The 25,371-nt window shown below is 42.2% G+C and overlaps 2 protein-coding genes across 3 annotated transcripts in view; both read right to left on the reverse strand.

Moving 5' to 3' along the window:
- LOC114784939 (NACHT, LRR and PYD domains-containing protein 12-like) overlaps positions 1–25,371 on the reverse strand; it is a 100,311-nt gene that overhangs the window by 15,945 nt on the left and 58,995 nt on the right. The gene's annotated exons all lie outside the window — the stretch shown is intronic.
- On the reverse strand, positions 9,144–22,764 carry LOC114784941 (NACHT, LRR and PYD domains-containing protein 12-like). Of its 2 annotated transcripts, none has more exons than XM_028970839.1 (10): positions 22,518–22,764; positions 20,973–21,144; positions 19,743–19,831; positions 17,277–19,107; positions 16,917–17,090; positions 16,281–16,451; positions 15,881–16,054; positions 13,529–13,702; positions 10,282–10,455; positions 9,144–9,450 (listed from the first exon to the last, which is right to left on the reverse strand). In XM_028970839.1, the coding sequence occupies exons 1-10, from the start codon at positions 22,540–22,542 to the stop codon at positions 9,417–9,419; spliced, it is 3,018 nt and encodes a 1,005-aa protein (XP_028826672.1). In that variant the 5' UTR covers positions 22,543–22,764; the 3' UTR covers positions 9,144–9,416. The 2 variants fall into 2 exon arrangements, with proteins under 2 accessions (XP_028826672.1, XP_028826671.1); XM_028970838.1 differs by lacking the exons at positions 9,144–9,450; positions 10,282–10,455 and adding exons at positions 11,125–11,779; positions 12,328–12,501.

Below are 25,371 nucleotides of genomic sequence, written 5' to 3' on the forward strand. Positions count from 1 at the left end.
CCTCTTTACTCTTTCTTCTCATTTTTATTTTCTCTGTAACCTTGGTACCTTTTTACATTCAATATTCACATGTAACTACAATCATTATTTACCGGTGTTAATAAATTAGAAACTGTTCATTTTTAACCTCTATTGTGCCATGCCTCTTTCTGCCAGGTAACATCAAGTTGGAGTGGTTGAATACAGTGCTTTTGTGTGGAGGGAGAAAGAGTTTTTCTACACACTCTGTTCTACACACAAGAAAAATACAGGAATTATACTCTATTTCTCATTCTCATTACTAAACTATTAACATTTTATCACACAGAAGTGTGCAGCAATTTTGCAAAGTCTCTGCGATCACACGAACCTGGCGGTCACACCCACATTCCGTGCAGGCTCACTGATTGGAGGAGCCGCCGGCACCCCTCCCCTATGGGCCGGGGTCACAGCCGCCCTCTGCAGAAAGGCTTTTAAAAACAGCGACCCCAGCGCTGTTATTAGTTCTATCTCGGAGTCCGTATTAATGGCCTCTTCTAACTTGCCGCTTGTGTCCCTGTGTAGCCCAATGTTTGACTCTAAACGCTCCTCCATGGCATCTTTCAATAAGGTGTAACTAGGTCTAATCCTTCAATAAGGTGTAACTAGGTCTAATCCTTCAATAAGGTGTAACTAGGACTAATCCTTAGTTCTAATCCTTCAATAAGGTGTAACTAGGTCTAATCTTTCAATAAAGTGTAACTAGGTCTAATCCTTCAATAAGGTGTAACTAGGTCTAATCCTTCAATAAGGTGTAACTAGGTCTAATCTTTCAATAAAGTGTAACTAGGTCTAATCCTTCAGATGGCAGAAACACGATAATCCATTTCAGCATTTATTTAGCCATTAAAAGAGAACTGTCAAAAACAAACAGGCTGGTTAACCTCTGATGATCACTGGTCCCAAAAAGATTCCTTTCTTCAGACTCTGGATGGGAGAAAGGAATTAAACAGGATTAAAACAAATTGTACACAGCACAAACAGGGCCAGCTTGAGACACGTACCGAGCCAGTGTCCCCCTGCTGAAATCTGAAAGCCTCCAGCTGGAACTGGAACTGGACCTTATTGAAGGATTAGACCTAGTTACACTTTATTGAAAGATTAGACCTAGTTACACTTTATTGAAGGATTAGACCTAGTAACACCTTATTGAAGGATTAGACCTAGTTACACTTTATTGAAGGATTAGACCTAGTTACACTTTATTGAAGGATTAGACCTAGTAACACCTTATTGAAGGATTAGACCTAGTTACACCTTATTGAAGGATTAGACCTAGTTACACTTTATTGAAAGATTAGACCTAGTTACACCTTATTGAAGGATTAGACCTAGTTACACCTTACTGAAGGATTAGACCTAGTTACACTTTATTGAAAGATTAGACCTAGTTACACCTTATTGAAGGATTAGACCTAGTTACACTTTATTGAAGGATTAGACCTAGTTACACTTTATTGAAGGATTAGACCTAGTAACACCTTATTGAAGGATTAGACCTAGTTACACCTTATTGAAGGATTAGACCTAGTTACACTTTATTGAAAGATTAGACCTAGTTACACCTTATTGAAGGATTAGACCTAGTTACACCTTACTGAAGGATTAGACCTAGTTACACTTTATTGAAAGATTAGACCTAGTTACACCTTATTGAAGGATTAGACCTAGTTACACTTTATTGAAAGATTAGACCTAGTTACACCTTATTGAAGGATTAGACCTAGTTACACCTTATTGAAGTATTAGAACTAAGGATTAGTCCTAGTTACACCTTATTGAAGGATTAGACCTAGTTACACCTTATTGAAGGATTAGACCTAGTTACACTTTATTGAAGGATTAGACCTAGTTACACTTTATTGAAGGATTAGACCTAGTTACACCTTATTGAAGGATTAGACCTAGTTACACTTTATTGAAAGATTAGACCTAGTTACACCTTATTGAAGGATTAGACCTAGTTACACCTTACTGAAGGATTAGACCTAGTTACACTTTATTGAAAGATTAGACCTAGTTACACCTAATTGAAGGATTAGACCTAGTTACACTTTATTGAAAGATTAGACCTAGTTACACCTTATTGAAGGATTAGACCTAGTTACACCTTATTGAAGGATTAGAACTAAGGATTAGTCCTAGTTACACCTTATTGAAGGATTAGACCTAGTTACACCTTATTGAAGGATTAGACCTAGTTACACCTTATTGAAAGATGCCATGGAGGAGCGTTTAGAGTCAAACATTGGGCTACACAGGGACACAAGCGGCAAGTTAGAAGAGGCCATTAATACGGACTCCGAGATAGAACTAATAACAGCGCTGGGGTCGCTGTTTTTAAAAGCCTTTCTGCAGAGGGCGGCTGTGACCCCGGCCCATAGGGGAGGGGTGCCGGCGGCTCCTCCAATCAGTGAGCCTGCACGGAATGTGGGTGTGACCGCCAGGTTCGTGTGATCGCAGAGACTTTGCAAAATTGCTGCACACTTCTGTGTGATAAAATGTTAATAGTTTAGTAATGAGAATGAGAAACAGAGTATAATTCCTGTATTTTTCTTGTGTTTATAAAAATGATTAAATAAATCTCTACAAAACATCAGTACGAAGCGTGGCCATTAGTTCATCGAACCCGTAGTCAGGCGATTACGCTCGGCAGGGTGGATGGTGGCGCAGCAGGTCCGATCGTCTGCATGCTGGAACCAGCCTCTTCACTAACTGACCGCTGTGATGTTTTGGTGGCCCGTGTGGTTTGTAAGGTGGAGCAAGGTGTGGTACCAGTGTGCGTGATTAATGTGATGACTGTGGACACAGTGGTGATGTTGAAGTGGGGTTTACTGCAGAAAATGATATGAATCCTGAGTATCATTTTGTCCATAAATTGACTGATTTAGGTCTGCAGTGTAAGGCTTTTAAAACCTGGCTAAAACATTTCAGCAATGTTATTACTATTTAAATGGTTTGAAAATTGAACTAGAACAACTTTCTCTAAAATCTTTGACAGAAATGGAAGGTTTGAAACGGTTTGAAGTCTTCAGGATCAAGGCTGGGTTTCTTAAGAAGGGTCTGAACAAGGGCCTGTTTAAAGAACAATGGAACCTTGCCTGAGTTCAGAGAGCTTTTAATAATTGTTTTAATGTCTTGACGACTGCATCCAAATGTCTGTTTGAAAAGTTTAGCTGTATAACAATAAAAGATGATGAACTGGAAATCCCGTGGTTGTCCTGAATTCACTTGACACAACAAATCGGGTTGAAGGGGCTTCAGTACGATAAAACGGCGCTGATTTTATACACCAGTTGGCAGACGAGGAAGAGGATTACAGTGAAAAGGCAGACAGGGTGGGTCTGAGGGCGGGGTGACAGTGTGACAACATCTGCACCATCTTGGTACTTGAAAAAACGAACAAAGAACACTCCACTGTTTTTAGATCTTTCTGTCAGTTGTTTATTTGGTGTATTATTTCAGTATAATTTCAAGCATTTTAGAAGTTTCAGAGGCTTTTATTGACTTACATGGAAGGTGAAAAAAGGAGAACTGAAGTTTTCTAATCCAAGGACGGTTGTGACCCAGAAGGACTCAGACACTTACTTGCTGGATGATGGAAGAATCTGGAACGAATCTCACACTTATCGGCACTGTCAGGGTTGAACTCAGATGTTTCTTCTGATACAAAAATGGACTGTAGTAAAACCGACACTGTTCCAGCATCTGTGATTGAGGGTTAAGACCTGCCAAGACCAGAAACCCCCTTTGTCATGGGACATTGAGTGTGATTGAGTAAGGTGAATGTAAATATGAAAGTGTTTTCTGTTAATCTTGTTAGACAGAAGTGTAATTCTTGTCCACATGCAGTACACCTTGTTCTGTGTTATGCTGGGCAGCCGCCAGATGGCGCTAATTATTCATGTATTCTGGTACGGAGGAAGGAGGAGAAAAATAAAATGAGATATAAGATCAGGATAATACAAAACTGACATTTTATTTAAGGTCATCTTACAGAAAGAAAAAAATACAACAAATGAACAATAAACATAATTTCACACCAATTAAATCTTGTGTTGAGGCAAGTAAGCCAGTTTGAGGAAGTGTGTGGGAGTTTTACACGCCTGTTAAAACACCATCAGCCTTCCGGTGACTTCCAAGCCGCCGTGAACACCAGCTGCTGTGATGTCTGCGAGCGCCTTCTGGCACCCACCCGGCAGTATGAGCGGGCCGTCAAAGGGCGGAGCAGGCCGGGTCACAGTACGGGGCAGCGGTGGCCTGGCGGGTAAGGAACCGCAATCAGAAGGTTGTACGTTTGAATCCTGAACCGCCAAGGTGCCACTGATCAAGGTCCCGTCCCAACACACTGCTCCCCGGGCGCCTGTCATGGTGCCGACTGCTCACTAAGGATGATGGTTAAATACAGAGGACACACATCTTAGAAAAAGTCGTAGCCCAGCAGCTGAGCGCATACCTAGACTGTAACAATATCCATGAAGTATATCAATCAGGATTTAGACCTCATCATAGCACTGAGACAGCGCTGGTTAAAGTGGTTAATGACTTGCTGTTGGCCTCTGATCAGGGACGCATCTCGCTCCTTGTCCTGCTTGATCTGAGTGCAGCGTTTGACACTATCGATCACGCTATTCTCCTTGCCAGGTTAGAGAATGTTATTGGGATTAAGGGAACAGCCCTTGAATGGTTCAGATCATATTTGACCAACCGATATCAGTTTGTGGACATCAATGGTGTTTCGTCTTCACATAGTAAAGTAGAGTTTGGTGTTCCACAAGGTTCTGTCCTAGGTCCGTTACTTTTTTCTCTATACATGTTACCTTTAGGCGACGTCATCCGCAAACACGGTATTAGCTTTCTTTGCTACGCTGACGACACACAGCTGTATCAGTCAGCAATGCCAGATCAGAGGCAGCAGCTGAACAAAATAGAGAATTGTCTGAAGGACATTAGACAGTGGATGCTCACCAACTTTCTCCTATTAAACCCTGACAAGACAGAAGCGCTTGTAATCGGGCCTCAAGCAGCCAGGCATAAACTGGCTGACTACACAATAACCCTGGATAGCCTTTCTATCTCACCGAGTATTGAAGTGAAGGATCTAGGTGTCATCATTGATGCAGGTCTCTCATTGAATTCGCACGTAGATAATGTCACTAGAATAGCATTCTTTCACCTTAGAAATATTGCGAAAATAAGAAATATCATTTCAATGCATGATGCAGAAAAGTTGGTCCATGCATTTATTACATCAAGGTTAGATTACTGCAATGCATTATTGTCTGGATGCTCTAGTAGGTGCATGAGTAAACTCCAGCTAGTACAGAATGCTGCAGCCAGAGTTCTAACCAGAACCAGGAAATTTGACCACATCACCCCAGTCTTACAATCACTGCACTGGTTACCCATCAAATTTAGGGTTGACTACAAAATCCTACTTTTAACCTATAAAGCTCTAAATGGTCTCGCCCCACAGTACCTGAGTGAACTTTTGGTTCTTTATGAACCGCCACTCCCCCTTCGATCAATGGGTGCGGGGTCACTACTGGTGCCAAAGGTGCAGATGGTCACAGCTGGGAGCAGATCCTTCTCCTATAGAGCTCCGCAGTTGTGGAACAGCTTGCCTGTCAGTGTCCGGGACTCAGACACAGTCTCAGTGTTTAAATCCAATCTCAAAACCTATCTGTTTTCTCTGGCTTTTTGTTAAAGTCCTAGACCCTCATTTCACTTCACTTTGACGCAGTGTCAATTATAAAGTCCAGTTTATCACAGAGTCCCCCCTTCTCAGGGGACACAGACAAAGTTAAATTCACCCTAGTTAGGCTGTCCTAGTTAGGGTACCGGGCCACTGTAGCACCAATATACCACTATTACCACATATTTCAGTATCGGTCGTACAGTGCAACCGTCTGCCGCTGCTTCTGTTTGTTTTTCTGCGAGACACGGAATCAAGCACCCAGACTACTGGCAGACCCCAGTGATCAGACCAGCAAATAAATCCTGGTTCCTGACAACTGCTTAACAAGGACAAAACATGAAACAAACCAGAGGGTCACCACAGCCACCACCACCGTTACAACTACAGCTTCAGGGATCTTCAAATGGACCAGTAACATCATTGTGGACACGTAATCTAGACCATGACACTGAATACATCCTGGACTTCTCCAACCCTACAACCGTAGGACTTATTATTATATCATCCCCAACCCTGCACTGACACCATTTGCAGGCTCACTCTACCCTGGAAGGGGGTCCCTCTCTGTATCACTCCTTCCCAAGGTTTCTTCCTTTCTTTTTTTTCTCTCTCCTAGAGTTTTTTTGTGTGAAATTTTTCCTTGTGTGCAGAAGGGTCAAGTGTGGGGGGTGTCAACTGTAGGGCCTGTCAAAGCCCATTGAGACATACTGTATGTGGTTTTGGGCTATATAAGAAATAAATGTTGTTGTTGTTGTTGTTTCACCATGTCACCGTGTTCTGTGTTTAAAATGACAATCGCTTCACTTAAAAAAAAAAAGAAAAAACATAATCTCCTGTGGTCTGTGGTCCACCCAGCAGCAACAGAAATTTTGAGAGTGAAATAAGATGAGAGATTTGCTAAATTTATCAGAATATATATAAGTGTTCATGAAGCCCAAAACTTTCTAGATAAGAAATCTAGGAAAGAGGGTTATTGTCGACGTCCATATGAATATTGAAGTCACCAACATTTATCATATAAGAACAGAGTAGAGAAAACCGGATGGGAAGAGCAGCAAAGTCACTTAAGAAATAAGAAAAGAACGACACAATCTATAGTTATTGTACTGGCAACTGGACTTTAGCACGCAACTTTGAAACAGAAGTTCTTACAACAATGTTTTAAACAATGTTTTGTTTGCATGGTCTGGAGACGACATGTTCCAAGTTTAGTGAGACTCAGATTTGAACTTTTCATTTTACTTCACTTCTTTTTTAAATAGTAATGTTTTCAGGACAGGAATTTGCAGCAATTAATGCCTTTGATTCAGACACCTTCAATGGATCAAAGGAACTATTCTTGTTTTACACCATACGGTTCTCAAGAGTTGAGCCATAATGTAAATATAGCGCCCCCTATGTTTGGTTTTAATGGTGTGTGAAGTGCATCTTAAACCACCAGACCTCCATGGATTGATAAATTTGGTTTAATATTTTTGGATAATTTTTGTGTGATTTTGTTGTCAGCACATTCAACTATGTAAAGAACAAATTATTTAATACGAATATTTCAGATCTAGGATGTCTTTTTAATAGTGGTGGGCCGTTATCGGTGTTAACGTGCTGCATTAACGTGAGATAAAAAAAATATCGCCGTTAATCTATTCACAAAGTTGGGTTGGGAGCTGGGTCTATACTACACAAGCTATTGAAGTGAAAGTGAAGTGATTGTCACTTGTGATACACAGCAGCACAGCACACGGTGCACACAGTGAAATTTGTCCTCTGCATTTAACCCATCACCCTGAGTGAGCAGTGGGCAGCCATGACAGCCGCCTGGGGAGCAGTGTGTGGGGACGGTGCTTTGCTCAGTGGCACCTCAGCGGAACCTTGGCGGATCGGGATTCGAACCGGCAACCTTCTGATTACGGGGCCACTTCCTTAACCGCTATGCCACCACTGCCCCTATTGTGCCGGAGTTAAATGGTTACACTAGATGTATAAGTATATTTCTTCTTTCTTGTGTCTTTTAGTTTCTTATTTCCTAAAGACTTTTATTTTGTTTTTGAGACCCGGTTCAGGTCTCTTGGACACATGGCGTGAGCTGTGATAGGTGCGTGGGGTTTGTGTGCAAAAAGTAATTTCTTTCATTTTAATTTATGTACATATTAGGAAGATTTTGCATGTGTGTTATTTTGTGAATATTTTTTTATGTTCTTTTAATACTGTATATTGTAGAGAGAGGTGCAGAAAGACGCGATGTTCTGACGCGATGTTCTGACGCGATATTCTTTTTTTTTTTTTTTTTTAAACTTTGTTTATTAGAATTAGAGCATAGGCAATAGCAATATTCTCAAAAGGTTACAAAAGAAAACAGCTCAAACTCTCAAACCTAGACAACCAAACAGAAGAAAAAGGATAATAATAATAAATATATATATATATATATATATATATATATATATTGATACATACATACATACACATTCAGATATTACACCCAAAAAAAAGAAAAAAAAAAAAAACACAAAACAAACCAAAAGAAACAAAAAAGCAGCCTACAATCCACCCCCACCATCAACCTATACAAAAATAAATAAATAAATTTAAAACCACCTCTGCAGAGCTCCACCGAGACGCGGACTGTATCACCCAGGACCAGAAGGGAAATTCTTATTCTTAACCAGATCAAGGAAAGGACCCCATATCTTTTTAAATGTCTTAAGGGAACCCCTAAGTGAAAGTCTTATCCTTTCCAGTTTAACAAAATAAAGAATATCTCGTATCCAGTGAATTTGGCTGGGAGGTTTCGAGGATTACCAGTTTGTTGTAATTAGTCTTCTTGCCAGTAAGGTAGAGAAGGCCAGCATGTCCCTTTGATGAACAGATAATGAAGAAGGTGAGGGGACTGACGCAATATTCTGACGCGACCTTGCTTTTTGTACAGAATACACTTTGCACAGAAAATCTCTTGGGTGTCAGCTCATCATTTGTGATTCAAGAAACGAAATCAAAAGAAGAAGAAGAAGAACCGCTACACTATGATGACTTTCACCTTGATATTTTAGCGCGGATGTATACCTAGCCGAATTGCACTGTAGGGGGCGAGAACGAGTCTTCGAACTGTGAAATTACCACATTAAACGTGACGTGGTAACATGGATGCAGCTATTTAACTGAATAAACAGTTGGTAAACACAAGTACATCTTATTGAACATAATTTATTTTCATCACCAATTATCATAGTATAACAGCTTTCTCAAGCAGTTTGTGATGCATTTTGGAAACAGGAGATGAGCCCCCTAATGCGCCACCTGGCTTGAGAAACCCGTTCTCAAAGTCTTACTTTTAGTCATTATTTGGGTAGCACACATATTCTGAATGCCTTCGGCAGAATTCAAATGAGCCATTTTAATCTAGATTAATGTAGATGAATCTAGAATCTAGATCAATCTAGATTATTTTATTTACTCTAGATTAATTTATTTTTACTCTAGATTAATCTAGATTAATTCCAAGATTACAGTGAAATTAATCTAGATTAAGAAAATTAATCTATGCCCACCTCTACTTTTTAATGAAAGCCCTCAGCAGATGTTCATTAGGAAATTCTTCCATCCTCCACTCATTTCACTGCCGTGTTCCCTCAGGAAGAGGCTGCTGTCTGTGGTGCTGCTTGAAGATGTGAAGATGTTCATGGTTCTGTAGGTGCCAGAGTCCTCATCTTCTTCTGACAAATTCACCACGATCCGTTCTGTACAGAATATAACACACAGTAATTGTTACTACTACTGTTAATATAAATGTGCTGCTGTATAGTAAAGGTCCAGTTAGAACAGATCTGATGTTGGTTTGATGCTTGAATTCATGTTCATTCCTGCTGCTCAAGCACCATGACAATGGGACACAGTCTTGAAGTCCAAGGTGCTTGAATGTCAGATATCTTGTTCCCCAACTGGGAAAAAACCCCAGAACTGTTTAAAATGAGCTTTTACAAATGATGAAGAGAAATCTTAGAGGCTTCATGGTTCTTTTCACATTGCTGCTGTAATGGTGCAAGTGTAGATGTATTGTACAATAATAACACCAAATTCACACCAGATGTTTGCCTGTCCCAGGAGCAGGACACATTTATTCACCACAGTGTCACCGTTTAAAAGAAAAGGCCATTTAACAAGTCTCACTTTCAAGTGAACAATTCTTCTTCACCCAGCAGGAATTTAGTGTCGTAATATTAAAACTAACTATTAAACCAGACTACGATTTACTGGAGAAAGAAAGATAAGTTAAATACAGGATTTCAGCCCTAAATGTTAGAGTCTGATTTATAAAAACTAGTAAATGTACACAACTCTCTTTCTCTCTCTCACTGTGACGCCCCGGGGCCAATCAAGGAGTCCTGAGTAATATCACCTTGAAAAGCAGGTTGGGGGCATCAATCAGCGACTGACATCAACGACTCAACTCGATTTGTCATTTAACAGATGCTAAATGTATAAAATATTTTTAAAAAATGAACTCAAAATGAAAACCAGCAGTGACTGTTGAAAGTCTAGACATGAAATATAATAAATAAAACAATCACCGTAGTTTCTCCAGTTTACAGTGTGGATCCTCCAGTGCCGTAGAGAGAAGTTCAACTCCTGAATCCTGCAGATTATTGTCACTCAGGTCCAGGAGTCTCAGATGTGAGGAGTTTGATCTGAGAGCTGAGGACAGAGCTGAACAGCTCACAGCTGAGAGGGAACAGCGCCGCAGCCTGGAAGAAACATGATGAAACATCAGATTATGAAGACAGCAGATTGACAAAACATCAGAAGATACAAGCTGCTCTTGAGAAGCTACAAAATCAAACAGAAGCACTTCAGATATCAATCACTGAACGTATTTCCTATTAATGAAACATTAAAATTTGATTTTAAAGCGTGAACTTTAGTCATTATGTGACCTGTGAAGAATGACAGTGTCCAGCTCCAGTGTTTAATTATTGATCACATGGATCAAGTCACAGGAGCAGAAGGACTGATGATCTGAAAAGTAGCTTCATAAACCCTCCACATGTAACATATTTTGTAATAGACAGACACGCCGTGGCCATTAGATGGCGCCGCCTGCACCTTATTCTCCTCACCCTTTACACAGGCCGCCTTCCACAGTGTCTCTGCTTGGTTTTGTTCTAACTCCTGAATCAGAGGGTTCGTTGGTATTTAACCTGGAGTTTTTCTTTCTATCTTTTCGGAAACATCAAACGCTTTTGTTTTGTGTCATTTATTACATTTTTCTTTTCAACCCTGCACCTGCATTCTTATCCTCTGGGAGGATTTCCTTTCCTGCTGGGTTGGCAGGTTCGAATTCCAAACCGCCAGAGTGCCACTGAGGTGCCACTGAGCAAAGTACCGTCCCCACACACTGCTCCCCAGGCGCCTGTCATGGTGCCCACTGCTCACTTAGGGTGATGGTTAAATACAGGTGACACATTTTGTTGTGTGCTGTGCTTGCTGTGCTTCAAAATGACAATCCCTTCACTTTCATTTTAAAAATTACACAACAACCTTTAGGAATTTATGGCTTCACCTCAACGAGTACCATGGTGGACCACAGGTTATTCAATCCATCAAAATGTATTAATACAGCGCTCTTTATAATGTGCAAGGTCACAAAGCACATAACAATAGAACAGTGTTCAGGGCCACTAGTGAGCAAGCCAGAGGCAACAGTGGTGAGGAAAACCTCCCATGAAAAACTCCTGTCCAACCTGCGCTGGGTCTTGGGTCGCTGGAGAACTTTCCCCTCTTTTGTGGTTCTACTCTTTTCTGTAATATTTTTTTTTGCATCTTTTACTGTGTATTCCTATCTTCCCTTATGTGGCTGAGCCTTTGCGCCAAGTTCATAACATAATCAACACTCACAGTAGATTCTCCAGTTTACAGTGTGGATCCTCCAGTGCTGTAGAGAGAAGTTTTACTCCTGAATCCTGCAGATTATTGTAACTCAGGTCCAGGAGTCTCAGACGTGAGGAGTTTGATCTGAGAGCTGAGGACAGAGCTGAACAGCTCAAAGCTGAGAAGGAACAGTCATACAGTCTGGAAGAAACATGATGATACGTCAGATTATTACAGTCATTTTTACTCTTTATTTACCTGTAGATAAACACACACACTTTATCATGAATTTTATATTTAGTTTTAATCATTTATTCCACTTTAATAATTTATTCAGATTTGTTTATGTTTTTACTCAGAATTATGTTGAAGATGTTTTTCTCCTGGATATTAAAGTGTTTCATTATGAATGAAGAACATTATCTTTTCACCACTTTCTAAAAATTATATTTACAGCATTTATCAGACGCCCTTATCCAGAGCGACTTACAATCAGTAGTTACAGGGACAGTCCCCCCCTGGAGACACTCTGGGTTAAGTGTCTTGCTCAGGGACACAATTGTAGTAAGTGGGATTTGAACCTGGGTCTTCTGGTTCATATGTGAGTGTGTTACCCACTAGGCTACTACTACCCTGAAACCATGTCTAGTATAAAGCTGATCAGAATAAAACTCTGCTGCTGAAATGTATTTTTCTCCTAAAGTATTTCCATGAAAATTTTAATATTCAGTCCTGATATCAACACTCACAGTAGATCCTTCAGTTTACAGTGTGGATCCTCCAGTGCTGTAGAGAGCAGTTCAACTCCTGAATCCTGCAGATTATTGTAACTCAGGTCCAGCAGTCTCAGACGTGAGGAGTTTGATCTGAGAGCTGAGGACAGAGCTGAACAGCAACCAGCTGAGAGGGAACAGCGCCGCAGCCTGGAAGAAACATGATGATACATCAGATTATGAAGACAGCAGATTGATAAAACATCAGAAGATACAAGCTACTCTTGAGAAGCTACAAAATCAAACAGCAGCACTTCAGACATCAATCACTGAACTTATTTCCTATTCATGAACCATTAAAATTAGATTTTTAAAGCTTGAACTTTAGTCATTATGTGACCTGTGAAGAAAGACAGTGTCCAGCTCCAGTGTTTAATTATTGATCACATGGATCAGGTCACTGGAGCAGAAGGACTGATGATCTGAAAAGTAGCTTCATAAACACTCCACATGTAACGTATTTTGTAATAGACAGGAACGCCGTGGCCATTAGATGGCGCTGCCTGCACCTTATTCCCCTCACCCTTTACACAGGCCGCCTTCCGCAGTGTCTCTGCTTGGTTTTGTTCTAACTCCTGAATCAGAGGGTTCATTGGTATTTAACCTGGAGTTTTTCTTTCTATCTTTTCGGGAACATCAAACACTTTCGTTTTGTGTAATTTATTAAATTTTTCCTTTTCAACCCTGCACCTGCATTCTTATCCTCTGGGAGGATTTCCTTTCCTGCTGGGTTGGCCTAGAAGGTTGCAGGTTCGAATCCTGAACCGCCAAAGTGCCACTGAGGTGCCACTGAGCAAAGTACCGTCCCCACACGCTGCTCCCCGGGCGCCTGTCATGGTGCCCACTGCTCACTAAGGGTGATGGTTAAATACAGGCGACCCATTTTTTTGTGTGCTGTGCTTCAAAATGACAATCACTTCACTTTCATTTTAAAAATGACACAACAACCTTCAGGAATTTATGGCTTCATAGTGAGCAAACCAAAGTCAACAGTGGCAAGAAAAACCTCCCTTGAAAAACGCCTGTCCAACCTGTCTTGGGGTCGCTGGAGAACTTTCCCCTGCTTTGTGGTTCTACTCTTTTCTGAAATATTTTTTTGCATCTTTTACTGTGTATTCCTATCTTCCCTTATGTGGCTGAGCCTTTGAGCCAAGTTCATAACATATTCAACACTCACAGTAGAGTCTCCAGTTTACAGTGTGGATCCTCCAGTGCTGTAGAGAGAAGTTTCACTCCTGAATCCTGCAGATTATTGATACTCAGGTCCAGGATTCTCAGACATGAAGAGTTTGATCTGAGAGCTGAGGACAGAGCTGAACAGCAACCAGCTGAGAGTTTACAGCGCCACAGCCTGGGAGAAACATGATGATCCATCAGATTATTAGTCATTATTTCTCAATAAAACACACACTTTATCGTGTATTTTATATTAGTTTCAATCATTTATTCCACTTTAATAATTTACTCAGATGTTTTGATGTTTTTACTCAGAATTATTTTTTTTCTCCTGGATATTAAAAAGTGTTTCATGATGAATTAAGAATATTAACTTTTCACCACTTTATAAAAATGAAACCATGTCTTGTATAAAACTGATCAAAATAAAACTGCTGCTGAAATGTATTTTTCTCCCTAAAGTCCTCATCTTCCTCCGCTTATCCGGTCTGGGTCTTGGGGGCAGCATTTCAAGTAGGGAATCCCAGACAGCCCTCTCCCCAACCACCTCCACCAGCTCCTCCGACAGGACCCCAAGGCGTTCCCAGACCAGACTGGAGATATAATTTCCTGGGTGGACCCGGGGGCCTCCTGCCGGCAGAACATCCCTGAAACACCTCAACTGGCTCCTCTTGATGTGGAGGAGCAGCGGTTCTACTCTGAGTGCCTCCCGAATGTCCGAGCTCCTCGCCCTATCTCTAAGGCTGCGGTCATTACCCAAAGCTCATGACCATAGGTGAGGATTGGGACGTAGATCGACCGGTAAATCGAGAGCCTTGCTTTCTGGCTCAGCTCCCTCTTCACGACAGATCTGTTCAGTGTCCGCATCACTGCAGATGCTGCCCCAATCCACCTGTCAATCTCCTGCTCCCTTCTTCCCTCACTTGTGAACAAGACCCCCCAGATACTTATACTCCTCCACTTGAGGCAGGACCTCTCTCCCGGACCCGGAGTTGGCAAGCCACCCTTTTCCGGTCGAGCACCATGGTCTCAGATTTGGAGGTGCTGATCCTCATCCCAGCCGCTTCACACTCGGCTGCGAACCTAGCCAGCAAGAGCTGAAGGTCAGAGACTGATGAAGCTAAGAGGACCATATAATCCGCAAAAAGCAGAGACGAGCTTCTCCTGCAACCAAACTCGTCACCCTCCACACCACGGCTGTGCCTAGGTGGTGATCAGTTGACAGCGCCGCTCCTCTTTTCACCAGAGTGTTCAAAATGTATGACTACAAAGTCAATCATTGACCTGCGACCTAGGCTGCCCTGGTACCAAGTGTACCGATGGGCATCCTCAGGTTCAAACATGGTGTTCGTTATGGCCAAACTGCGGCTTTCACAGAAGTCCAATAACGAAACACCACTCGAGTTCAGATCTGGCGAGCGGATCCTCCCAATCACGCCCCTCCAGGTCATGCGGCCATTGCCCATGTGAGTGTTGAAGTCCCCCAGCAGGACAATGGAGTCTCCAGTCAGAGAACTATCTAGCACTTCAAAAAGGGTGGGTACTCTGAGCTGTTATTCGGCACATAAGCGCCCTTTCAGGACCCTTTCTCCGACCCAAAGGCGCAAAGCCTCTTGTCCCCCGGGTTAAACCCCAACAAACAGGCTGAGAATCTGGAGCTAACAACAAGCCAACCCCAACCCTCCACCTCTAACCCAGAGCAACTCCAGCAAAGGAGAGTGTCCAACCTCTCTCAAGGACTTGGGTTCCAGAGTCAATGCTATGTGTCGTGATGAGTCCGACTATTTCTAGCTGGTATCGCTCAACCTCTTCCACAAGCTCCAACTCCTTCCCTGCCAGAGAGGTGACGTTCCATGTCCCAATAGCCAGTTTCCTTGTCCGGGGATCGGAACGCCAAAGCTCCCACATCGGTCTGCCACCCGATCCGGATTGAACTGGACCATTCATGTTCCTCCTGCGGGTGGTGGGTCCACTGTTGGATGAGCCCATGTATCCAGTTGAGCCTGGCCGGGTCACATGGGCAAAAGCCCGGTCACCAGGCACTCGCTCACAGGCCCCAACCCCAGCCCAGGCTCCAGGGTGGGACCCCGGTAACCCTCCGGGCCGGGTACACTGGCTTTTTGTTGTTTTTTCCATGAAAGGTCTTCTGAACCGTTTTTTGTCTCACCCTTTACCTGAGACCAATTTGTCATGGGAGACCCTAACAGGGGCACCAAGTGCCCCAGACAACATAGCTCCTAGGATCATTGGGGCTCTTAAACTCCTCCACCATGATATGGTGATGATTCAAGAGGAGTTTTTTGAAAAGTATTTCCATGAAAAATTAATATTCAGTCCTGATATCAACACTCACTGTAGAGTCTCCAGTTTACAGTGTGGATCCTCCAGTGCTGTAGAGAGAAGTTCCACTCCTGAATTCTGCAGATTATTGTTACTCAGGTCCAAGAGTCTCAGACGTGAGGAGTTTGATCTGAGAGCTGAGGACAGAGCTGAACAGCAACCAGCTGAGAGGGAACAGCACTGCAGCCTGGAAGAAACATGATGAAACATCAGATTATTTGTCATTATTACTCTATAAAACACTGGATATTACAAATTGTTTCATGATGAACTAAGAACATTAACTTTTCACCACTTTCTAAAAATGAAACCATGTCTTGTATAAAACTGATCAAAATAAAACTCTGCTGTTAAAATGTACTTTTTTCCAAAAGTATTTCCATGAAAAATTCAGTCCTCATATCAACACTCACTGTAGAGTCTCCAGTGTACAATGTTGATCCCTCAGTGCTGTAGAGAGAAGTTCCACTCCTGAATCCTGCAGATTATTGATACTCAGGTCCAGGAGTCTCAGATGTGAGTTTGATCTGAGAGCTGAGGACAGAGCTGAACAGCTCACAGCTGAGAGGGAACAGCGCTGCAGCCTGGAAGAAACATGATGATCCATCAGATTATTACAAAAAATCTGAATTAAACCTGTAAGCACATATCTTAAAAAATAAAAGTAATATACATAGGTCATAAATCTGTAGAGAAGCAGAGTCTACTAAAAACATGGTTTCACTATTTAAATCATCATCCCACTTCTGTAAATGGCAGGGAACCAATGCAGGGATGTGAGAAGATCTGGACTCATGTTCTCTCTCCTCTTGGTGTTTGTTAGAATTCTAACAGCTGAATTTAGAACAAGTTACAGCAGCTGTCTGGAGAGAGAACTGCAACAGTCTAACCTACAAGAGATAAAGTCCTGAAGGCATGTATCTAGGTCCTGTTTAATAGAATTATCCCCAAATTTGTACATTTTATTTATTGTAATTTACAAGTAAACAATAAACCCTTGCATTCTTAATCTATGATTTGAAGAAAGTTCATGTTAGTCTTGTACCAACCTGAGATTCTCCAGTTTACAGCATGAAAACTCCAGTCCTACACAGATGTGTTTCACTCCTGAATCCAGGATCTCATTGTAACTTAGGTCCAGATCAGTCAGATGTGAGTCTGGTGACTGGAGAGCTGCTGCTACAGTCTTACAGGACGACGCAGTGAGGTTACATCCACCCAGCCTGTAAAGACAGAGAAGATGTCCATCATATTTACAGCTGTGTGTTACATGATATTTGATGGATCATTTCAGCTGTAGTGACTGTTGGTCCTTACTGGAAGCTGTATGCAGTGGGGCTGTGTTCAGCATAAACAGCACATTTATGATATAAACTGTAAGACTGAAAGATCCTCAGTCAGGAACTCACCGAGCCGTTCTGCAGTTCCTCACTGCGATCATCAGTCTCTCACGACCAATATCATCTGTCTTGTATTTCTTCAGGTCAAACTCATCCAGAACATCCTCTGATACCAGGATCATGTAGGCCAGTACTGAGCAGTGGGCAGGTGAGAGATTTTTACCTGATTTCACCAACACATCAATCTCCTCATGCAGTGAAGAGTCTTTCATCTCAAGCAGGCAGAGTAGAAGATTCATGGCTCTTTCAGTGGAGATGTTCTTTTTTCCTGATAATTTTGTCAAGACCACATTGTGTGGTTTGTTCTGATTGATCAGTTTCTCTTTGATGTACTGACTTGTTCTCTGGAGACTCTCTGAGCTGCTCTCTGTTTGGGGCAGGAGACCTTGTAGAAGTTCCTGGTTGGACTCCAGTGAAATTCCCAGAAGGAAACGAAGGTAAAGATCCAGATGTCCGTTCTCACTCTGTAGGGATTTATCAATAGCAGCTTTCAGCAGATCATCCAGTGAGACTTTCTTCTGTCTTGTTAGAAACGTCTCCAGTTCCTCCATGTTGTTGCTCACATAGCAGTAAATCACCCAGAAAGCAGCTAGAAACTCCTGGATGGTCAGATGCACAAAGCAGTAGATCTTCTTCTGCTGAAATACAGATTCCTCCTTAAAGATCTCAGTGCACATCCCAGAGTAGACTGAGGCAGCAGTGACGTCTATTCCACACTCTCTCAGGTCTTCTTCATAAAACAAGAGGTTTCCCTTCTCCAGCTGGTTGAAGGCCAGTTTAGCCAGTTTCAGAAGGTCCTCTTTATTTGACTGCAGGAGCTTCTGTCTGTCCATCTCACTCCTCTCATCATACTTCTGGTTCTTCATGTTGGTCTGGATGATCAGGAAATGGGTGAACATCTCAGTCAGAGTTCTGGGGATTTCTTTACTGTCGTCATGGGGCAGCACTTCCTGAAGAACAGTGGCTGAGATCCAGCAGAAGACGGGGATGTGACACATGATGTAGAGGCTCCTTGATGTCTTCATGTGGGAGATGATTTTGTTGGCTTGGGTCTCATCTCTGATCTTCTTCCTGAAGAACTCCTCCTTCTGAGGGTCATTAAATCCTCGCACTTCTGTTACCTGGCTGATACGTTCAGCAGGAATCTGATTGGCTGCCGCTGGTCGTGATGTAATCCATATGAGAGCCGAGGGGAGGAGGTTCCCTTGAATGAGGTTTGTTATGACCACGCCCACTGATGATGTCTGTGTGACGTCACACAGCTTCTGTTCCTGAATGTGGAAATTCAGCTGAATTCTGCTTTCATCCAGACCATCAAAGATGAAGATCATCTTACAGCCCTCATATTTCTGTGTGTCCTTCAGCCCCTGAAGCTCAGGGTGGAAGACCAGCAGAAGCCGATGAAGACTGTACCCTTCATCTTTAACCAAATTCATTCCCCTGAAAGGAAGCAGGAAGATGAAATCTACATCTTGGTTTGCTGCTCCTTCTGCCCAGTCCAGGATGAACTTGTGCACAGACACAGTTTTTCCTATTCCAGCAACACCCTTGGTCATCACAATTCTGATGTGCTTCTCTTGTCCAGGGGAGGGTTTAAAGATGTCATTACAGTTGATGGGCGTGTCTTGTCTTCTAATCCTGACTGCTGCTTCGATCTGCTGAACCTCATGTTCTTTATTCACCCCTTCACTCTGTCCCTCTGTGATGTAGAGCTCTGTGTAGATGCTCTTCAGGAGGGTCTGGTTCTCTGGATTTATGATGCCTTCACATATGTGCTCCACCTTCCTCTTCATACTGGATTTATGAGTCTCCAGGACTCTCTGTAGGACAACATCAGGATCTGGTAATGAAGAACAATGTCCACAGTCAGTCAGAAGAATCAATACAAATATTATTTTTTTGATTTGTAAGTTTTTTGCTTTTTATTATGAGACCAGCACCATCTGCTGTGTAGTGATTCTGTGTTTTAAGCCAGATGTTCACCTATATGTATATTGGTGGCTGTGATTGGTCCTTTTGCTGAAGGTTTTACAGTTTCATGTTGTGTTTCATTGCCTTTTTTTTTGTTACTAATAGCCTAAACATTGGTGAGAATTGGTGTTTAAAATTAATCTCAACAGTCACCAAACATTAATTTGTTCCATGTTCCAAGAATATAAATGATGGACTGGCTTCACATGGGGCAGTGGTGGCCTAACGCTTAAGGAAGTGGCCCCGTAATCAGAAGGTTGCCAGTTTGAATCCCGATCCGCTAAGGTGCCCCCGAGGTCCCCTTGATGAAGGTACCATCCCCACACACTGCTCCCCAGGCGTCTGTCATGGTGCCCACTGCTCACCAAGGGTGATGATTAAAAGCAGAGGACACATTTCACCATGTCACCGTGTGCTGTGCATCACATTACTGGACACGTGTTATAACTGGAATTACAGCAGCACCAGTCGACATATTCAGGTGAAAAGTAATAAAAGTCGTACTTGTGTCTCTGCTCCTGTTGATGGTCGGGTCGTTGGTTATCAGGTTCTGGTGTCCTGATGGAGCTGTGTGTGTTCCAGTCGTCCACACACTGCACACACACAGGAGGACAGCGTTCAACACCTCAGATTCACACTATGGACACATCTTTATACATCAATTTTCATACAGCAATTTTTAAATGTCAAATTATTTTCCAAAATAAATAGCAAATTCCAAGTAGTTATTGTGTGTAGTAATCTCAGAATCAGATTCGTATTTATTGGCCAAGTAAGTGCAAGCACATACAAGGAATTTGATTCTAGTAGATGGTGTCTCTCAAGTACAATGTAGGAAAAAACGACAACAAACAACAACGTGCAAGGAAGTGGTAAGTGTTATTGTACAAGTTGTGGATTTGTTTGTGATTTATAAATAACTATATCTACTTGTATTAAATAAATAGGCAAAAAAAACTAAATCCTATATACAAGTGTACATGAAGTGCATTGTGCAATGATGGAGGTGATTTACAGTATCAGCTGTTTAGGAGGGAGATGGCGAGGGGGAAGAAACTGTTCCTGTGTCGGCTGGAACAGATCTAGTGTGTAAAGGCTGATTTGAATGATAATATTGATGCATATTGGTATGAGGTTGAGTGAATGGTGTTCTGGTGAAGCCAGAATAATCCAGACTATCTTCTTAAACTCCTTCCCTCTGGCAGAGTAGTGATCAGACCAGAACCAGCCAACAGAACAGAAAAACGTTTCCTACCCTCATGTCCTCATTACCAGCTGAACTGCAGCACCAGAGCAACACTTGTTCTCCGACATTATTACTACACAATACTACTTGGTCTTATTTGTAGGAGCCATTTTTTGTTTAAATTCATTTAATTGTACAATGTTGGCCTTGCAGTCTTGGCCTCTGAGGAATAAAGAGTTAAATGGTTCCTGTGCTTATTAGTAGGGTGTGTGGTCAGACAAAGAATAACTGGAGAGGTTTTGGTTAAGAAAGTCTGGCCACTGTTTTAAAATTAATTTACTTTAATTACTTTTATTTGTAATGGAAATATTGAAATGTATTTATATATAGAGATAAGAGCGTCAGATGAATGATGAGACGGAGTCAGATGTGTCCCACTGAGACGGGTTCTGCTACAGGTCACTGTAATGAACTCCAGAGCAAGAAAAAAAAAAACTGATTTACTTCCTCATTCAGTTCATCACCAAACTCCACAATCTGTTCGTCACCTCTGATCACAGGGGGTTGAATCTCCACTGAAGGCAGGAGGACGTTCCATGGACCGGTCACTCTTCATGGATACACAGCTGGACATTGGAGACTCTGGTCTGTGTGTCTGATGGGGACCAGTGTCCCCCTCCTCACCGTCTCCACAGAGACTCATTTTAGACAAAGAGTCCCCTAAACACACAGAGAGAGAAAAGAAACAGAGAGCGAGAGACTGGTCATATTCAGGACAGTTTTAGGAAAATTGTAACAAGTTTTCATACTTTTTATACTGGTAGATTGTGTGATCTGGTACTGGTGTAATGGTCCTGGTATAGGGGCAGTGGTGGGGGCAGTGGTGGCCTAGCGGTTAAGGAAGCGGCCCCGTAATCAGAAGGTTGCTGGTTCGAATCCCGACCTGCCAAGGTACCACTGAGGTGCCACTGAGCAAAGCATCGTCCCCACACACTGCTCCCCGGGCGCTGGTCATGGCTGCCCACTGCTCACTCAGGGTGATGGGTTAAATGCAGAGGACAAATTTCACTGTGTGCACCGTGTGCTGTGCTGCTGTGTATCACATGTGACAATCACTTCACTTTCTTTCTTTCTTTTCTTCTAGTGGTACTGTTAGTGCACAAGTACTGGTATAATATATATTGTAACACTGTTGTACGATTGTGTGTGTGTGTACAGTTGTTTGCAATAAACACACACACAAACATACATAAATAAATACATACAAATGGTTTGTCTGTAAACCTGCTTTAATTTTACCATTGAACAAAAAAAACTGCAAATGGACAAATAATGAGGCAGCTGTGGTCTAGCAAGTAAGGAAATGGACCCGTAATCTGAATGGCTGCCCACTGCTCACTGATGGTTAAATACAGAGGACACATTTCACAGTGTCACCGTGTGCTGTTCTGCAGTGTTTCACAATCACTTCATTTTTTTTTTCTTTTTTAATTCATTGTACTATTATTGTGATTCTGTTGCACCACTGGCAGGCCATTATGGAGAGCTGCTGATAACCAGTGCTTTGGATTTCAGTATTCACTCCACCGCTATGTCTTAAATTGTGTATTTTCATTGTTCTCATTTAGGAGCTGGTCATTTGTGGTTGGTGTTTCTGCTCAATAGTTTTTTATGTACATTTTTAATATTGATTGATAGGAGCAGGAGACTAGATACAAAGTTCTGGATCTACACGTCTGATCCTTCATAACTTCTTGGGTGAAACTCCCAGGGTCTGTTCCCTTTTTCTCGCTAGTTATCCACTTCGTTACATTCCGTTTATGGGTGCGGTCTGTACAAGTCTTTACAGGCCACCGTATTTACCTCTTCATATTCCTATATAGACTGCAGGATGGATGAGTTATTTAAAAAAATCACTCATTACATACATTATTTTAATTACCAGTTCGACCAGCTCGAGGATTTACATGACGTAACGAATGTTTAAGCACCTTAAAAAGCCGAATAATTATTAAAAACCCGGCCGGACGCAATTTCCAGGTCTCAGGCAGAAGAAACGAAGACGTCTGGTCCCCGAACATGAAGTTACTCACCGCTGCTGGGGTTCAGTTCGTCCATCGTAAAATCCGGCCTGGCTTTTACTTCAGAAACTGCGTCATGGAGAAACTTTCGCTTTTGAGGAGCAGGACGTCGCTTACCTGTTACAGGTAAACCTGGAGATTTTATTTACACAAATGAACAAAGGAGAAATCCAGCGTTATTTAACTATAAAATAGCTAAATAACACTGGTGACACTGAAGTTAACTTCTTATTAGAACTGTCCGTTTCACCTTCAATGGCGCTCAGCAGGCTGCAGTATCACCATTACTCCTGTAGGGGGCACTACAGGAAGTTACTTAATAAGAAATAAAGAGCCTTTTAAATGCTGTCACTTGTCACTTGACTGGCCCAACACCGTATTCACGTAATATTTTAATAGGGAACTGCACATTAGATTATGATTAATGGTAATTTCTTACCAGGTAAACTGGGGCCACTGGAATCTCACTTGTTTAGGGTAAAACAGGACGTGTAGAAATAGCATCAAGCATTAACTGTCTGGCCCAAACTATTCTTCACTGTAGAATTCACCTGGGAACTTTGCTCATATACACACCAGTTTATAATAAATGGTAAAATCTTGACAGGAAAGTGAAAGTGAAGTGATTGTCATTGTGAAAAACTGCAGCACAGCACGCGGTGACACAGTGAAATATGTCCTCTGTATTTAACCACCAGCCTTGGTGCGCAGTGGGCACCATGACAGGTGCCTGAGGAGCAACCTTCTGATTACGGTTCTGCTTCCTTACCTGCTAGGTCACCACTGCTCCACAGGAATTCTAACGCTTATGTGCTTTGGGCTGCTGAAATCTCACTTGATTAGATAAAATTGGACGTGTAGAATTAGTATAAAGAGTTACCTGTCTGGTATAACACCGTTTCACCACATAATTAACCTGGGAACTCGCCGTTGGATTATGAATAATGTCAATTTCTTACCAGGAAAACTAAGGTTTCAAAGCTATGGGCCAATTTTAGGTAAAACAGGACGTGTAGAATTAATAACAAGTGTTACCTGTCTGGCCCAAAACATACTTCTCTGTAGAATTCACATGGAAACTATGCTCATATGCATATAGGTTTGATGAATATGGACATTTCCAGGCGGGATAACTCGGGTTTCAAAGCTTTGGGTCACTGAAATCTGGTTGGTTTGGTTTTCCTTTCCACAAATGGAGATGGAGAATAAGGAATGATTTTCAGTCAACCAAAATTACCAAGAGAGTTTTTCTCCTCCAATTTATTTCCACACAAATTAATATAGCTATTTATGCATTCTAATTTAAATATTGGAATGAAAATACATTCACTTCTAAACATTCAAATATATGTTTATTGCTCTTAAACTGAAAATTACACAATAAAATTCAAGAGTGTCACGTCCACTGTGCCAGCTTGGCCCCCCACGACACGCTCTCCCTCTCCAGAGTACTGGGGAAGGAGGATCTGTGTGACGTGGTACGTCTCCACCCATTTTTGTCCGCCCTCCTCAGGTTAACCAGTATCAGGTGTGGTTGATTGAGGACGATGGTTCCCCTATAAATACCAACCTGATCCAGAACTCTACAGAGTCACCCACCAACACGGGTACTGGGGTGTGGTACAGTGTATGCGTCTTGTGTTCCAGCTTTTCCGATTTCCCTGTTCTCCCTTGGTGACCGACGAACACTAAATAAATTCTATTTCTTCTCAACCGTCGGTGTCCGTCCTCCCTCACTCCACCCCAGTGGTGACAGTAAAAGTGACATAAGTGCAAAATAATGTCAGAATTAGCGTTTATTAAAAAATAAAAAGAATACTTAGAGCAAAGAAAACAATATCCAAAGTAAATTTGGGGTTTAAACATTGTTTTATTGCTTTTAATAAGTGAAGTGATTGTCACATGTGATACACAGCAGCACAGTGCACACAGTGAAATTTGTCCTCTGCATTTATCCCATCACCCTGAGTGAGCAGTGGGCAGCCATGACAGGCGCCCGGGGAGCAGTGTGTGGGGACGGTGCTTTGCTCAGTGGCACCTCAGTGGCACCTTGGAGGATCGGGATTCGAACTGGCAACCTTCTGATTACAGGGCTGCTTCCTTAACCACTAGGCCACTAGGCCACCACTGCCTAGTACCACCACTACTATTATTAAAATAATCCGGAACGGAACAATTTTCCAGAAACACAAAAACATGTGTTACCAAATATCACTTAAGTCACAAAGTTAACTGATCTGATCAACTGAGGGTGCTGGTGATTTTACCACAGGCGGCTGCATCATGAAATGATGGTTTTGGAAATATTTTAGGAAGGTCATATATTACACATAGAACCAACAGCAGCCTGAAGCATCACCTGGGATTTTACAGTGTCCTGGGTTTCTAAATGTAGTATAGCTAAATTCTTCTGACTGCAGAAGGGTGGTAGTAGCCTAGTGGGTAACACACTGGCCTATGAACCAGAAGACCCAGGTTCAAATCCTGCTTACTACCATTGTGTCCCCGAGCAAGATACTTAACCCTAAGTTGCTCCAGGGAGACTGTCCCCTGTAACTACTGATTGTAAGTCGCTCTGGATAAGGGCGTCTGATAAATGCTGTAAATGTAAATGTAAATGTAAAGGGTGGAAAAGCATGGGCAGATGTTGATCATGTTGCCGTCCATCCTCCTTTCATCTCACTGCTGTGTTCCCTCAGGAAGAGGCCAATGTCTGTGTGCTGCTTGAAGATGCTCCTGCTCCCACGCGAGAAAATACACATGGCAACAGACATCTCAGGCCGTCCAGAGTACGTAGAAAACAGACTTGGACATCGTTAAGCTGCTGCTTCTGTTTCTTCATTTTGACCAAGACACCTTAATAAGT

Source organism: Denticeps clupeoides, chromosome 2, assembly GCF_900700375.1.
Source record: "Denticeps clupeoides chromosome 2, fDenClu1.1, whole genome shotgun sequence".
Taxonomy (NCBI): domain Eukaryota; kingdom Metazoa; phylum Chordata; class Actinopteri; order Clupeiformes; family Denticipitidae; genus Denticeps; species Denticeps clupeoides.

Bases quoted from the DNA above. Each gene is read 5' to 3' on its own strand.
- LOC114784941 (XM_028970838.1), bottom strand. From the start codon at position 22,542: ATGGACGAACTGAACCCCAGCAGCG. The intron at 16,452-16,916 runs GTTGGTACAAGA...TGTTTCTTCCAG, and splicing joins TGTAAACTGGAGAATCTCAG to GCTGCAGCGCTGTTCCCTCT. The intron at 11,780-12,327 runs GTGAGTGTTGAT...TGTTTCTTCCAG, and splicing joins TGTAAACTGAAGGATCTACT to ACTGTATGACTGTTCCTTCT.